This window comes from Stegodyphus dumicola, chromosome 10 (assembly GCF_044657685.1).
Source record: "Stegodyphus dumicola isolate Sdum_Otavi_A_Nest chromosome 10, ASM4465768v1".
In the NCBI taxonomy this organism is placed as follows: Eukaryota; Metazoa; Arthropoda; class Arachnida; order Araneae; family Eresidae; genus Stegodyphus; species Stegodyphus dumicola.
Genome location: NC_140777.1, coordinates 40968156 through 40984412, shown reverse-complemented (window position 1 = coordinate 40984412; position 16257 = coordinate 40968156). Strand labels below are relative to the sequence as shown.

General features: G+C 32.1%; 1 protein-coding gene across 5 annotated transcripts in view; it reads right to left on the bottom strand.

The window, feature by feature from the left end:
* The window catches only part of LOC118201423 (uncharacterized), a 204816-nt gene that overhangs the window by 164884 nt on the left and 23675 nt on the right, over positions 1-16257 (bottom strand). For all 5 annotated transcript variants that reach the window (XM_085824882.1, XM_085824880.1, XM_085824884.1 and 2 more), the window contains 5 exons: positions 14795-14895; positions 14546-14697; positions 12261-12318; positions 11985-12177; positions 465-636 (listed from right to left, as the gene is read on the bottom strand). In XM_085824882.1, the coding sequence (XP_085681008.1) occupies positions 465-636; positions 11985-12177; positions 12261-12318; positions 14546-14697; positions 14795-14895 (676 nt within the window). The remainder of the gene's footprint in view (positions 1-464; positions 637-11984; positions 12178-12260; positions 12319-14545; positions 14698-14794; positions 14896-16257) is intronic.

Genomic DNA, 16257 nt, shown 5'->3' with positions numbered 1-16257 from the left:
TCTATATATTGTGTTTTTGTGTTCACATTTCACATTCATCACAAGCCGTATTTCGAAAACTGCTACTTTTACGATGTTCTATTTGCCCTTAAAGCTTTAAACATCAATTATGTTACAGTTTGTGCATGCAAGATGACAGGCAGTTCATTTGACGCTCGCTGAAAAATTAAAGCATGATGTTTTCAGATATACCAGCTAAACATACGTACTATGCTAACGTACAAAAACATTTCAACAAAGACACAACCTTGCTTCTTTCTTATAGGCAATCTAAAGGAAAATTAAGCAATTTTGGGCATCAAAAATTATGGTTTTAGATTCAAACTTTTAAATACTTCAGCAAATTAAAAATCATAAAAAAATTTTAGAATTGAAATTGGGAGAAATAATAAACGAGAAAAATCAGAAATCTCTCCCCTAAATTGAGCAAGCAGGCAACTGAATATAAGATTTTATGATGTTACCTTTATCATCTATTCCATCAGTGATGAATGGAGGGTAATCTTTAGGATCAAGAGGAGCCATTCCACCAGATTTCACCTTAATTTGCAATTGATTCACTTTACCCAATTTTATACCATGGAGAATACAAAAAGCACCTTTACACACTGGAACTTCTTTTTTCCCATATTTAACCTGCAATTATATTCATATCTTTACAAAGATATACTTTTATTTTGATACATAGAAAAAAGTCTCTTCAAATACACATACAAACATAAAAATGAGACGCTTTATTAATCAAAAACTAAATTTATCATTCATTAACTATAAAATTTGAATAATGTGTTTACCATATGCAATGTATAACAGCATGCTGACCATTTACTTTGCTATTAGAGTGTGACTGTAGCTAGCCATAAATTAATAAAAATACCACAACGAAGATTTTCCAAGTAAGGTAGATATTTAGAAAAATTACAATATTCCGAATGAGGAAACAAACAAGGGGAGGGTAGGTAGATTACTCTTATTCACTCAAGAAAACATGCTGCTGATTCATTTGCAAATGTTAGAGCAGGAAAAGATGTGAAAAAAATGGGACACTGCACATGAAAAGCTATCAACTCCAAATGAACACACAAAAGGCTATGCATGTGTCCATTATTCCAATTAAGACTAATCAGAAATATAATTAATGGATTCCCAAAAAAAAAAAAAAATATGGTACCTTCTCAGCAGGAATTCTACTTACAACAGAGTAAACTAACCATGGAAAGACGTTCTGCTGCAACCTCTGCAAACAATAACACAGTTAATTTATTACAACAAAGATAATGACAGTTAACTGCCTAGAAGAGATGACTTCGTGGAAAACTTCCTAACAGCAACCAGCTCATATTAAACATACATCACATTTTGATGGAAAAACCCAAAACTGCATCATGGAAATACATCTGTTTAAATGACAGTTTAAATTCACATGAAGATGTTGTTACAAAGCTAAAGTCATATATGTAGCAAAAATAAGTAATGCAAAAAAGAAATACAAACTTCTTAGTAATATCACAAATGTAACTTGATGCAAAATACAGGCAAGTAAATGACAAAACTAGTGCAAAGTGCTCTATTATTTCTAGAAATATTAGCTGTGGTGAAATGCCACATCTTATTCCATATACTACATTGCTTATAATTTATTCAATTATTGAAGATAAATAAATTCTAGTAATCACTTTTCAAAACAATCAACTTTGAAAATTTTCAAAAAATAGCTATATGAAAACTTATATTCCACAGAATTGTGTTGTATGAAACATAATTCTTTATTTTATACTCCATATCATGCTAAAAATGCAGATGATATAAATCTAAGCATTACAAACACAATTTAAATGTTCATTCTATCAAATTATGATGAATGGTTGGGGGGAAGGTTTGCACTGTATGGCAGTTCCATTTCAAAAGGTTTAATAAATTTAATAATCCAAACTTATTTGAATTAATTTTAATACAGTACAAAGTCCGTAATCTGGACTCATCGGGACTTCCGGATTATAGATCATCAATTTAAATTTGATAAGATGATGCCATCTTATAATTAGAAATGATACAATTAAAAATATGAAACCGTAATTTATGAAATAAAGAGCAATTATGAACTAAAGGGTATAAAATTTTACAAAAAAAAAAAGCTTAATATTTGTTTATTAAACATTTCTTTCAACGTGCGCATGTATAACGCATACATTATGCACATTCTTTACATGCATGCGTAAAGCATACAAAAAAAAAAAAAAAGTTTGTGACTTTGAGGTCCAGATTATAGATCATTCCGGATAATGGATGTCCGCATTACGGACTTTGTACTGTACACAATTCAGGTTACTGAATACTATGATTCTGACATAAAATATATTAATGTTCAATTAGGTATTCTAAATTTTATGTTCTTCAGCTAATTTCAATTTTATAATTTCCTTGCACCAGGGTTGCCACTCAAACAGGAAATTGAAATTCCCCAACTTGTCAGGTTCTCCAGGTATGTTTTAAGAAAATTCCAGTCTACCCACGTAGTGCGCATTGGCTGTGTTGAGAGGCAGGTTATTTATGGTACCACTTGAAAACACAAAAATTTGCCAATTACATATCACTTATATATATAGGGTGTTTCAAAACTTATCTTTCAGATTTCGTGGGAAGGTAGGGTAGAAGTCAGGGAACTCAATTCACAAAGGAAAGTGTGTACGCAGGAGCACTGTGTGTATCCAACCAGTGTACAGCTCGCCTAACCATGCCGGCTGTCATCAGTATAGAAAGCTGAGTTACTAGTGATATGATGAATCGTTTTATGCATCAAGATCTAGTGGATATGCATCTCGCATATGGGGCAGCTCACGAAAGCGGCCGCCAAGCTAGACAAGTTTACGAAGACAGATACCCTAAGAGAAGATTACCTCAGCATCAAATGTTTGCACGTGTGCATTGCAATCTGTGCAAACGTAGTTCACTGCAGAGCAACATGCAGGATATGGGGAGAAGACGAATGATGCAGACTGTCAACATTGCAGAGCAAGTCCTACAGTCCATGAAAGATAATCTGAATACCAGCAAATGAACTATTGCTCAGAAGCTTGGAGTCTCTCACTCAGTAGTGTGGCAAATACGGCACGAGAAACATGTGCATCCTTACCATCTGCAAAGGATGCAATTACTGCATCCTAACAATTACCCAAAGCGTGTGGAATTTGCACTATGGTTCATGCAGAATAGTGCTATGGACTCCAATTTTTCAGCTTCTGTCCTTTTTACAGATGAAGCTTCATTCACTCGAGTAGGTGTCACGTTCACAGATGAAGTTTCATTCACACGTGTGAGCTTGCGACAACTCACATGGTACGAGAAGTCATGCTACGCAACATCATTTTGCCATAAATTTGTGGTCTGGAATCATTGGTGACTGTTTGCTAGGACCTTACGTGCTACCCCTGCCCCAGCTGGACGGCTAGAAATACTAAGTCTTTCTCGAGACAGTGTCATTGATTTTTCTAGCCACTGTACCTGCACATATCCCCCCCCCCGAGATATGTGGTATCAACATGATGCGGCTCCAGCCCATAGCACAACTGACGTGCATGATTACTTGAACTGAACATTCGAAGCTCAATGGATTAATAAAGGTGGAACAACCATTTAGTCACCTGATTTATCGCCCATGGATTTCTTTTTGTGGGGGGGGGGGGACCATGGAAGAACATGTGTATGAGACTCCCATTGACAGTAAAATGGATCTTGCATGAATAAAGCCCACCGCAGGAACTGTCTGTGATATGCCAGGCGTTTATGAAAATGTTCGGAGGTCAATGCAACGCAACGGTGCTGTGAATCCTATGTTCATGTAAATGGTCACAATTTTGAGCACCTTTTGTGAACCTTTACTTTACCCTGTTAGAAGAAAGATAACATCGTAATCACTTAACTGTACTGTTTCTCTGTATTAACTTTACTTGTCCATTTGTTTTATGTAGATGACGTTCGCTAACATACTTTCCCATGTGAAATCGATTTTCTGAAATCTTTCCTACCTCCCAACAAAATTTAAACAATGAGTTTTGAAACACTCTGTATGTATGTACATATATATATATATATATATAATTTCCAAATCTATTATAACTATAGTAGGAGTTGTCTTCTCCACTGAAGATTGAGATTAGAATCTGCCCAATGTGGATTAAAAAATGTCTTTTTTTTTTTTTTTTTTTTTTTTTTTTTTAAGACATTTTCCAGCTAAACAAAATAAATCTATTTAATGATATTCTAAAATAAAGTCAGGTATTTTATATTTATTTAGAAGCATACATAAGCAAAAAAAATATGTTCATAAAATTTCGTGATGGTGTGTCATCATATTGCTAGAGTTAGTTTCAGGAGTATGCCAGAGAAAATTGCCTGAAATTTAAAAGTACTATTAACTAATAATAAATAAGTTTAGATGAAAGAAACCACATTAAATGACATGAATAACATTAAAATAAAATAAATTACTTAAAAAGATTAAAAATAATCAGTGATATTTTGCCAAATATTAAACAGTTAGCCTAGATAATTTATTACTATTTCTTTTATTTTACTGCAAAATGACAAATAAGGCATTTATTAAAAAGAAAAAAAAAATGGTTTAAGAGATTTTGTCATAAAATCCTAGTATACGGTACGGCCTCGGCACAATTTTGAAAACTGTCGCAAACACCAAAATGAACTTTTTACTGCTCATCATAATGTCGAAATCGCATGTGTACCATATTAACGCAAATGAATTAAACCAATTTTGTTTTATATAAGAATGGGAAGGTATTTTCTTTCATTCAACATGCAGTGCACATGCGAGTCTCTTGATTGTCAAAGTTACTGAAAACTTGCTTTGCCTTTCTAAAAGATCTAATTAGAGCTGCGAAAACTGGCTCTAAGTCGGCATCTCAAATGACACTCATGCGATACATAATTCGCCAAGAAAGTGATCGCTTCCAACGCTGGTGTAAAAATCACTTTTTCTGAGATCACCATTTGAAATTACCTGACTTTTCCAGATTTTGCTAAAATATTTAAACTCCCTGACTATTTTGGTCAATTTTCGAATTCCCCGACTTTTCCCAGTTTTTAAGGTAAGGAAGGAAATTTTTTATTTAGCAAAGTACTAAACATAGCAAAAATAAAATTAACAACTAAAGCTTATACTATTCCATATATAAACTTCATAACATACCATATATTGATTCAAAATAAAATTATATACATATATATAATTATATAAAATAAAAGTAGGTAGAAACATTGCAGCGATCTTGCTAAAAAGTTACCAGGAGCTGTAGCTCCAAGAAAATAGTTCAATGCCGTATTACTAAAATATGAACTAAGAAGAAATTTTTAAAAAAATATTAATCTGGAAAAACTTGAAAAAAAACTGTAAACATGCGAAAAAAAACTTAAAATTAATGTTGGAAGACATGCGAATGCACGAAAAAATTAATCTGACCGTTGTGATATATGAAAAGTTTATACACATAAAAAATAGATTGACGGAAAAAAACATCAAAACATAAAATGCAAAAAATATAATGAAAACATAAATTGCAAAAATACATAAATACTAGCTTTACAATTTCTGTTTCAATTATATAATTATATACATATACAGGGTGATCAGCTAATAAGCCCTGATTTCAAAATGAAATATCTCTACAACAAAGATCGATAGAATTATGCGGTAAACTCTACATTTATTAGCAAAACTGTAAAAATGGTGTACAAAAGTTTAGAAAATTTAGTTACGAAAATCGTTAACAGATGGCGCTCTAATCGCAATGACTTATCAATAGCCTTTAAAAATGTGCTTTGAATTCGATCAGTACGACTGTTGGCTAGTGAAAAAAGGCTAGCGTAGAAAGTGAAATAATGTATTCCATTGAACAAAGTGTTTTTTTGGTTCTGGAATTTCACAGATTAGAACACAGTTCTACGGCAACATGTCGCAGTTTTCAAAACTGATTAATGTTCCAGTTGGACCCGATGCAAAAACCATTCGCATGCTCTTCGCGAAATTTGAACGGACTGGCAGTGTGGCTGATGATCGAAAGGGAAACGTTGGGCCTAGGCAAAACTGTAATCACTCCTGAAAATGCTGCTAAAGTTTCTGGAATTGTTCAGCAAAATCCTAGGAAAAGCATCTGACGAATGGCATCAGAGACAAGTTTGAAGTACACGAGCACGCAAAAAATATTAAAAAATAGCCTAGGCTGTTTCCATACAAAATCCAAAGTCATCAGGCCATACCCATGAAAGCTGTGCAACAAAGGGTTGATTTTGTGAATCAGATTCTAACAATGGTCGACAACAACAGATTTGATGCGAGCTGCATCTGGTTTACAGATGAGGCACATTTTCATTTGAATGGAATCATTAATAAACAAAACGGGAGATTTTCGGGTCTCATTTGTGTGAAAAGAAAGCACTGCATTCGCCTAAAGTTACTGCAAGGGCTGAGGTATGTGCCAGAGGCATTATCGGACCATTTTCCATATGAGAAACGATAACTACTGAATGTTACATTACAATTTTGGAAAAATTTGTCAGCACTCAACTAGCATTGGAGGATCGACCAGGTATTGACTGGTTCATGCAAGATGGGGCTCGACCACATCGAACAGATAAAGGTTTTCGCTTTTAGATAAAGGTTTTCGCTTTTATAGAGTGATTGTGTTAGATTACCCACAATTTACTGACACAGGAATAGCTTGGCCTCCATATTCTCCCGATCTGAGTCCTTGTGACTTCTTTCTGTGGGGCGCATTGAAAGACACTGTCTATCGAAACAATCCTGGTACTCTAGATGAGCTTGAATCGTTGATTGGTGTTGCATGTGATTCCATTTCCATTGAGACATTGCAAGACGTGATGTCAAATTTCATTGTTCGTTTACGCCACTTCATTCATTCACACTTTGAATGGTGAACATTTTGAAAAAATTGTATTTTGATTGCAAAGACTGCTTCACTTTGTTGTTTTTTTTACTCCTTTCAGAGAAAGAGTTTTCAGTGCAGAGCGCCATCTGTTAACGATTTTCGTAACTGAATTTTCTAAACAGTTGTACACCATTTTTTCAGTTTTGCTAATGAATGTACAGTTTACCGCATAATTCTATCGATCTTTGTTGTAGAGATATTTCATTTTGAAATCAGGGTTTATTCGCTGATCACCCTGTATTAACAGATTAAATCTTCAAAATGTTTTACAAATGTCGACAGCAAATTAAATAAAATTGAATCAGTGGCATAGTTACATGTAGGCAATGCCTGCGGGGCTGCATGTTTTAAAGGTCCAGTAACTTTTGACTTTTTAAAATTTAAAATGGAATAATAAATTAAATCTGTTAGCAAATGATTCTTTGAATATTGTTGTACAGATTTAATTTTAAACATTAGATTAAACTATCTTTTGCCTCTTGCATTCAAGCATGAAAAGGCAAATAAAACTGACGTGAAAAATATAATTATTTTGCTTCAATAAAAGCATGCTCTGAATATGTATTTCATAAATTGCAATTCCAACATTATTAGTATTTTTTCCTTCTTTTTAGTTAGTTATATTTATTAAGATTATTTCTGTGTGGTTTTGTTGTTAACAAATTTTGCTTGTTATTGTAGTCTTAAATTGTTTAAAAACATTAAAAAATTCAACTGACTAAAATGGATTTTCAATTCATAACATATGCTAATATGGCGTTTAGTATGTAAGTGATATATATATATATGATAATATATATGCAAGATATAACAAAATTTGATGGCTGCTTTAAAAATAATTGGTGACCTTAAAATGATTCTAGATTTTATGCTCTTTCTCTAAATTCACCTGTTCTCTTACATTCGAGAACTTTCCATGTTACATAATACTGCTTGAAAAAAGGTAACTAATACTAAAATTAACCAATCACAGAGTAGCTGTATTTATGCACCTATATAGTATCAATAGCTTCTAACCACGTAGTTTCTCTTTCGCCTGCCTGCTGACAGCGTGTTGCTCAGGCTCTGCTAACTATTCATCATTATTTAAAATGTAATTTGTAAATTAAAAATTATGGGCCGCATTTAGGACCCCTAATCTTCTACTGGTTATGAAGATATGTGCTAAGAAATTTGTCATCCAGAAATAAATTATATTTAACTATCAAGCTGGTCGTGATTTTTCTAAATTACAAAAGAAATAAAATTCAAAACCACTAAAATTGAAAAATCTGCAATAAATATGTTAAAAATTAACCAATAGTATTAAACCAGAAGAATTATAGATGTGGGAAATGCAAAACTGCAAATAGAAATGATTTTAAAAGGGAGAGGAATATAATCAAAATCTGATTCAAAGTTATCAAGAGGTGGTAGCTAAGATTACCCTGAAAACTTGAAGTCCTGTCCCCAGGAAAATCACTACGTTTCTTTTAATCCAAAATTAGCTGATGAATCATTCTAAATTATTTAATTATAACAGTTTACTCAAAAATTCTAAATTCCTTCCTGACCCAGAGGAAATCCGTTAAAGAAATATACAAAAATACATGCCAAATAACGTCAAAGAAATAAATTAGCCAATTTTTACTGAATTTAAGATTGAAATTAAAATGTAGAAATACAACATATACATAAAAATTATCAGAGAACATTGAAATCATAACTTACTGAAAGCAAAACAATAACCCAAAAGAACGAAATTCAGAAATTCAAATGCCTAAGGTTGCCAGTTGTTAGTAATTTTCAATCAATAGAAATTCTTTAAAACTGCTGACAGCTTTTGGCAGAACTAATGCCAGCAAGCATTCACTGTTGATGCACTATGCCAGCAAGCATTCACTGTTGATGCACTCCCTTGACCCCTTGCAAGTTTAATTATTTTTAAGTAGTGTCTTACATTGAACTGCTTGCAAAATGCCATTAACATGTCATGCTTTCCTACATACAGTACTTCATTTGCAGAGATTTAAACATACCCGACTTGACACGCTTAAATGTTTTTATGATTCCTTGATCGTTGACTCAGTGGGAAGAATAAAACCTTTAAATTTTGGATGCAATGTTGTGAGAACTTCAGCACCATGTCCTGGAGCATCATCAAGAAATAGGGAAACTTTAAAAGCTCAGGTTTTGATGTTCTAGATGAGACTTCTTCAATGAAAGAATTTTCAAATCAGGCATTAAAAAGGACTATCACAACATGGCTGACCCTCTGCAGCACACTCCATATAATTGTGAACTCTTGCGTTGGACAAATTAAATAGAGATAAATAAGATATTGCATATACAGTTCAAAGTCTGTAATCCGGATGTCAGTTATCCGTAATGAATTACAATCCTGACCTCAAAGCCACAAACTTTTTTTTGTTTTTTGTATGCTTTACGCATGCGTCTTTAATGTATAACGAACACTATAAGCTAGACTAAAATTATCTTTACTAAGGCATTTCAGTTAATGTTGCAGATTGCGCTGTTCTTCAATCTTCTAATTGGATCCGGCTTATTATTTTTTGCAGACTGTTAGAGCAATTTTATAAAAATTAAGCTTGAACTTTCAATTATGTCAAAAAGAGTTTCCAATTCTGGAGCTGCCAAAGGATCTACAAAGCGAAAGCATGTTTCGATTTCCATCAAACAAAAAGTGGAATTGCTGCAAAAAATGGATAAAGACATATCCGTCTCAAAATTATGCGAGAAGTATGACATTGGGAAGTCATCAATCAATTAACGGATTGCGAAATCTGTAGTATGGTTCTAGATCCAGAAAATACCGCTTCCGATAGTGAAGAAAGCGACAGAGAGGTTATTGAAAATGAAAAAATTTCGATTGACAGGTTAGTCAGTATTCTCGACACAGCAATTACACGACTTGAACAGTGGAACTTTGTAACTGAACAAAAAATTATGTTTGTTTATAGAATTAAAGAGAAAGTATAAGCACAGAAAATGAAGTAACTTAAACAACTTACATTGAAAGAAATGTTTAACAAAGTAAACAAATAAATATCAAAAAAATTTTTTGGTAAATTTTGATACCCTTTAGATCATAATTGCTCTTTATTTCAAAATTTACGGTTTCATACTTTTAATTGCATAATTTCTGCATACCATCTTACCAGGTTTAAATTGATGATCTATAATCTGGAAAAACCCCTAATCCGTAACCGTCCGATGATTCTGGATTAGGGGTTTTTTCTGGATTATAGTCCCGACGAGTCCGGATTACAGACTTTGTACTGTATATGCAAAAGCACATTCTGCAAGGGTTTACTGTACACTTTCCTGATCTGCAATGAAGGTACAAATACAGAAACTCAGTTCATGATTTCTACATGTTTCATTAAATGGAAATTCAAATGTTTTAAGGATTTTTAAGAATCGCCAATGAAAAAAATTAAAGACCTCTCAGCAAACAAAACTGAATTAAAGAAAACACTTTCACTTTTGTAATTCCTTCTAATAATTAATTCTAATAATAAAACAAGAACATAGAGAATGCATTGTTATATGATGGAATATGGTTAAAACACAATGTAATATTTAACATAATTATAAAAAATAGTTTTAAAACACTGTTATGATGACTTGGTAGTAAGACAGCAGAATGGCATTGTCTTGGGCCTGGGCATGCAGAAGAAAGGAAGGATATTTTATAACTGTATAGTATCTTTGTGCTGAGGGGTACAAAGATACTATACAATTATTAGAAATCCCTGGATCCACCATTTGCGGTATTCTTCAACAAAACTCAGACAGAACTTTTCCTTCCTCACAGATACAGTTTAGTCATGGCCTGGGCAATATTCTTAGTGATAAGATGGTTAAATGATTGATGCGTTTTGACCATTCCCCAACAAATACATTCAGTTGCAAGTGTCTGGTCATTTAAATAACAATAATTTCAAAATAAAACTAATTCTTTACAAATTTTCAAGAAGCTAAAATTTTGAGAGCTCATTTTTTAAAAAATAATCGTGTGATTTTTATAAAACTTCCAAGTTTGGCATATTTTGAATTGTAGAACCGACATATGGAAAAAAAAAATTGGCATGTCATTTCAGAAAAAGTCCAATTTTGTGTCAGAATACCTAATTTGAACAACAAATGAATTTTTAAGTTTAACTAAAATTTTTTTTTTAAACTTGTTAGTACTTAGCAGCTTTTAGTGCTAATTACCTTGTTTGTTTTCACTTTTTTCAAATGTAAATTAGTTCTTAGTTTGGTTTCATTTTAAATATTTTTGCACTTAACTAAAATTTTTCATAAACTTTGTTTCAAATGTTAACTTGCAGTATTTTTTAATAACAATAGTTATTTTAAATATTCAAATTTTAGCGAATTAAATTAGCAATGCCATTTAGATTCCCCGTTTTTTAAAATTTTCTGTCCAAAAATTGAGTTAAGAATTTTTACTTTAAAAATTTACATATGCTCTTAGAATTTAAATGATACTGTAAATTAGTTCACAGCAATAATAATTTTTATTTCTTTGCAATTTAAATTTCTTAATTAAATTTTAATTTTATATTTGCTTTATAAGAACAAAGAATATTTGTTAAATTCAAATTATATTTGAATATTATATTATTATATATAAATCTAATATATATCCTAAGTCATGCTATCGAGACATGAGAACCGCAATTTGAATTTCGTCAATCGGCCCAGTAGAACGAACGGTATAGAACTGTTCCGCCACCCTTTTTTTTTGTGCAGTGTACATTTTGTTGTATTTCATATGTACATAATGTATCATTTCTCCCTGAATATTAAGAGTAGCACTGTACATTCTCATCAGCATAAATAAAATCACTTGCATAAAAATTTGGCCTGATGCTGGGAAAGATAGGGTAATTAATTAATAAGATTTTTCAATTATTTAAATCGGCTTATGGTTTCGACATGCCTACGCAATAAATAAGATGCTCATGCTAATCTTGCCCTACCTAATCAAAGAAAATTTCTTCATACTCTACTTACTTTATATTGATAAGAAACTTCTTTGAGTTTTTTACTTTCTTCAGCAGCCCCAGGTTTCCTCTCAATTTTCTTTGAATGAAACAAGCTGGTGATGTAAACATCTAACATTTTTTCTGTTTCTAACAAATCTAGATATCTCAGGATATTTTTCTTCTGAGCTTCTGTAAATTTCTTCAAGCATCGATTACGACATCTGAAATTTAGAAACAAAAATCAACAAAACATTCTTAAAAGCTGATTTATAGGGAAAATTTTAACTAACACTGAGCAACTTACCCACACTTATCTGCAGCTAGCAATATATCTCTTTCTTCATCCTTTTTTACATCTGTTCCTATTAAATGAAAAATAAGATAAAATCTAGTAACACAAAAAGTAAAAAAAAGAGTAAAATCTCTGGTCAAAGGCTTGAAAAAAGGGGAAAGAAGGTTTAAAAACTTCATTTTCTGAAAACATGTATCAACTGTACATACAACACAAAAACTTTCACATTTTAATGCACATTTATAACAAAACATTTTCAAAAATTATTTCCACCAAATTTTACTTTAACTTCCCAAAACATACCACTGTTTTTGCACATCAGCCTTAATAACGAATAATCATTTCCTTAGAGTAAAATTTAAGTTTATTTTCTCCAACACTTTATCAACTGCTGGATCCCCCTTTAGAATCCAATGGTACTCTTACATTTGCTGCTATATATGATGCTCATTAAAAACAACCTTTGCTTACTATTATAGCACCCATTATTTAAATGGAAAAACTCATTAGTGGACTGTGCCAAATGGGCAACCCTACTCATATCTTTCCAAATCATTACAAAATGACTGGAAATCCTAATCACAGTAACTTACAATCTGCACCTCTAAGAAAAGCTTTAAGTAGGGCAGCCATTTTGACACAGACCATTAGTAAAAAAGATGGCTCTTGGTGTTACTTAACCTGCTTGCTGCCAAAGCTAATGCAGTACCAAGATCATATGGCAAGATCCAAGTGCATTTTTATGCTTTCAGATTATTTTCTGTTGTTTTAGTATTTAAATATAGATACAATAGACTACTTTTAAAAATAAACAAATTCACATCAGAATACTTATCACTGCCATGTGAAATAATAGTTTGCTCCTTATGTCAACTATAAGATAACTTGAAACTATGTAAACTATAACTCACCCATTCTGTGCATGCAATAGATTATTTTCCTTAATCCTTATTCTTATATTTGCAATAGATTCTGAGTTTGTGATTATGTATCCTTAGATTGCCGACAGATGGCAGTAATATTTGTTTGTAAAAAGAAACTGATGTCATAATTACGTATATGTATCGGTTAGTCTTTGGTGTTCATCAATAAATGTTTTGTGAAAAAACACTCTCTGTTTATTACTTAAAGTCGATCCAATCTGATTTATTAGAGACTTACATATATTTTATTTATTCACTAAACAAGAATTTGAGCAGTCCATTTATAATAATTTCCTAGAGAATAAATAAAATAAAACAAAACAAAAAAAAAGTTTTGCAGTCTTAAATATTTATTTATTGCATCTACAATTTGAGGAATAAATTATCCATTTAAGTATGCCAAGTGTATTATTCAGTACCTTCCTGTATGCCAAACACCTCCCATACTCAGTTAAGGTTAGGCAATCAACATGCTATCTTGTAATTCACAACCAAACTGCTTGTCTATTACGAGTACCCTCGTTGATGGCAGCAAATGTTAAGAAATGAACACCCAATAATCTTAAAAGACATCATTATTCTATTCTATTAATAACAAAATTAGAATAGAATTTCCATTGGTTCATTTTCAAAATTATTTTGATTTCCCTAAGTTAAGAGTTCACAGTTTGGTTTTTAGACTAGTTATCCCAAATGCTATCGTAGTTAAAAGTGCTTTACTGACAGACTTTGTTGAGCTCAAATTTAGTTCTCAAAAGTTAGAGACATTTATTATTGAAATGCCTCTTGGCAAAATGTGGGCAAATATCTCAATTCAATAATTCTCTTGATAGGCTGAAGGTGACGAAAGAGAAAATCCCTTGGAGTGCTCCTTGATATGCATTCTAGGTACATAGTCCTTAGTGCTTAAATGTATAATTTGATCCAATACTTGAGCATAGGCATTACTATATCTTTGATAATCACTCAATTTCTGTTAAAATCTTGGCTGGAATTATCAAAAAGTATCTTCAAACAAGCACTCGCATTTCATCAGCTTTTTACCACATGTTAAAAGTTCTGTTTACAGCTTTTATTTTAAATACCTTAAAATAAACTTGAAGAAGAAAATGAAAGTCTGGCATAAGAAGAAGGTGCAACAATACATATATGAGCCTGAATTCAGTGGAATATGCATATTCATAGAATAACACATTGCCATAAATGAAGCTTTTAAAATTAAAGCAATCCCACAAATTTACAACTTAGCAATTATAAAAAATCCATATATGTATAATTAGAGAAATGGAAGCTTCAATAATTAAAAACAGTATTCAGAAAATTTATAAAAACACTGCCATTTTCCATGTTTACAATAAACTGTAGGTCTCTTACCACCTCTTGGAGCTCTGGTCTTTCTTTTGGGTTTAGATAAAAATTCCATAATGCTTGCAATTAAATCATGTCTTTCTTTGCCTGTATCAGAAAACTTCCTCATCTCCAGACATAAGATAGCACCAATTTTTCTCAACACATCATCTGGTTGACTGAGGGAATAAAATGAAAACAAATATGATATAACAGTGCAATTGCAAATATGGTGCTGGAAAAAAATTTTAAAAGTTTCTTTTTTAAAATACTTACGTTCGAAGCATCATCTCTCGATTAAAATAATCTTCACTACTTTGGCTAAAATTAAAACCAGAAAATTCAAGTATCCTTTGCGTCAAAATTTCTTGAGTGTCCTAAAACAAAACCACAATTTAGATATTGTTCCAAAATCTTCAAGTTTTTCAAAGATTTTTTCCTATTTTTATATTTAACAAAAACTTTTGAAACATATGATCATGAATGCAAACAACTTCAAAAATTACCCTAAGCAGTCAAAAGTACTTAGGTGCCTTAATAAGAACGGTCTTCAAAAAAGCAAAAAATTAATATGTGGGTTCCCCATTTTCAGCTATGGCAGCTCCACTGTATTAGAAAGGTTATTATTGCTTAGAATACTGAAACTCAAAATGAATATCATTCTGGCAGTACATCAGTTCCATCATTGTGTCAAGAGAGATGACCTGGCTCACAGCCAATGCTCAAATTCATTCCATAAGGACTTTACACTGTTCAGAATAGTGAGGCAAGATTATCCAATTCAGCAAAATCAAAGGTACTGATATTGAATACGATCTACCACGTTTAGTTCTTTATTTCTCAGATGGGGCTATGAAAATGCTATTTTTAAATACAAAAATAAATATAAATAATTCAAACACATAAATGATAAAATAGGGCCCCTAAAATGGCCATAAATACAAGCCAAGTCCTTAAAAAAATTTTAAAGGCCATAACACATGAAAAAAAAGGGGGAGTCCTTAAAATGGCTGTTTTTATGAACTATTCAACCATATACATTATATGAATGTCATGCTGCATGTCCAAAAAACAATCAGCACCTTTATTAACAGATCTCCACTATGACCAACACTCCACATCAATAACTGAAAGCAGTCAATAGCATATTAAATCATTACCAAACCCTTGTTTCGCACTATGGTGCGAATGTGCAAACCATTCACACAAGATGCTTCTAATGGTGTCATCACATGATGATAGAAGAAACTTTTCCCAGAAACAAACTTCTTTTACCAGTGGATGGTTAGGGTTTTGTTAAAACCAAGTCCCTGCTAGGTACTTGGGACATTTTACAACTGAGGCAAAAATGCTTCACTTACAGCTATGTATTGCAAAGGTTTCTGTCAAAGAACTGTTTTTGCGCAAATTAACCATTCAGATATCCCAAAAATGAAAATTCCCAGAAATAATTCTTTCACTGTGCAGCCATCGATAGCTTTCAAGTTTGATAACAGTAAAGAGGAACAAATCATATTGAAACAATATACTAAACTTTTATCAAAATGTTAGCAACAAGAAATTTTCACTCTACAGTACATCATCACTACTCAAAATGGCAAATGCTCTCAACTTTCACAACAATGAAAGAATCCTTGGTTTCGCTGTGTTTTAGGGTGGGAAAATTGTTTTTCTTATTATTGTTTGATTACAGCAAAGCACAGTAGGGCTATCTACCTAAAGGGAGAGAAGCTATTCAT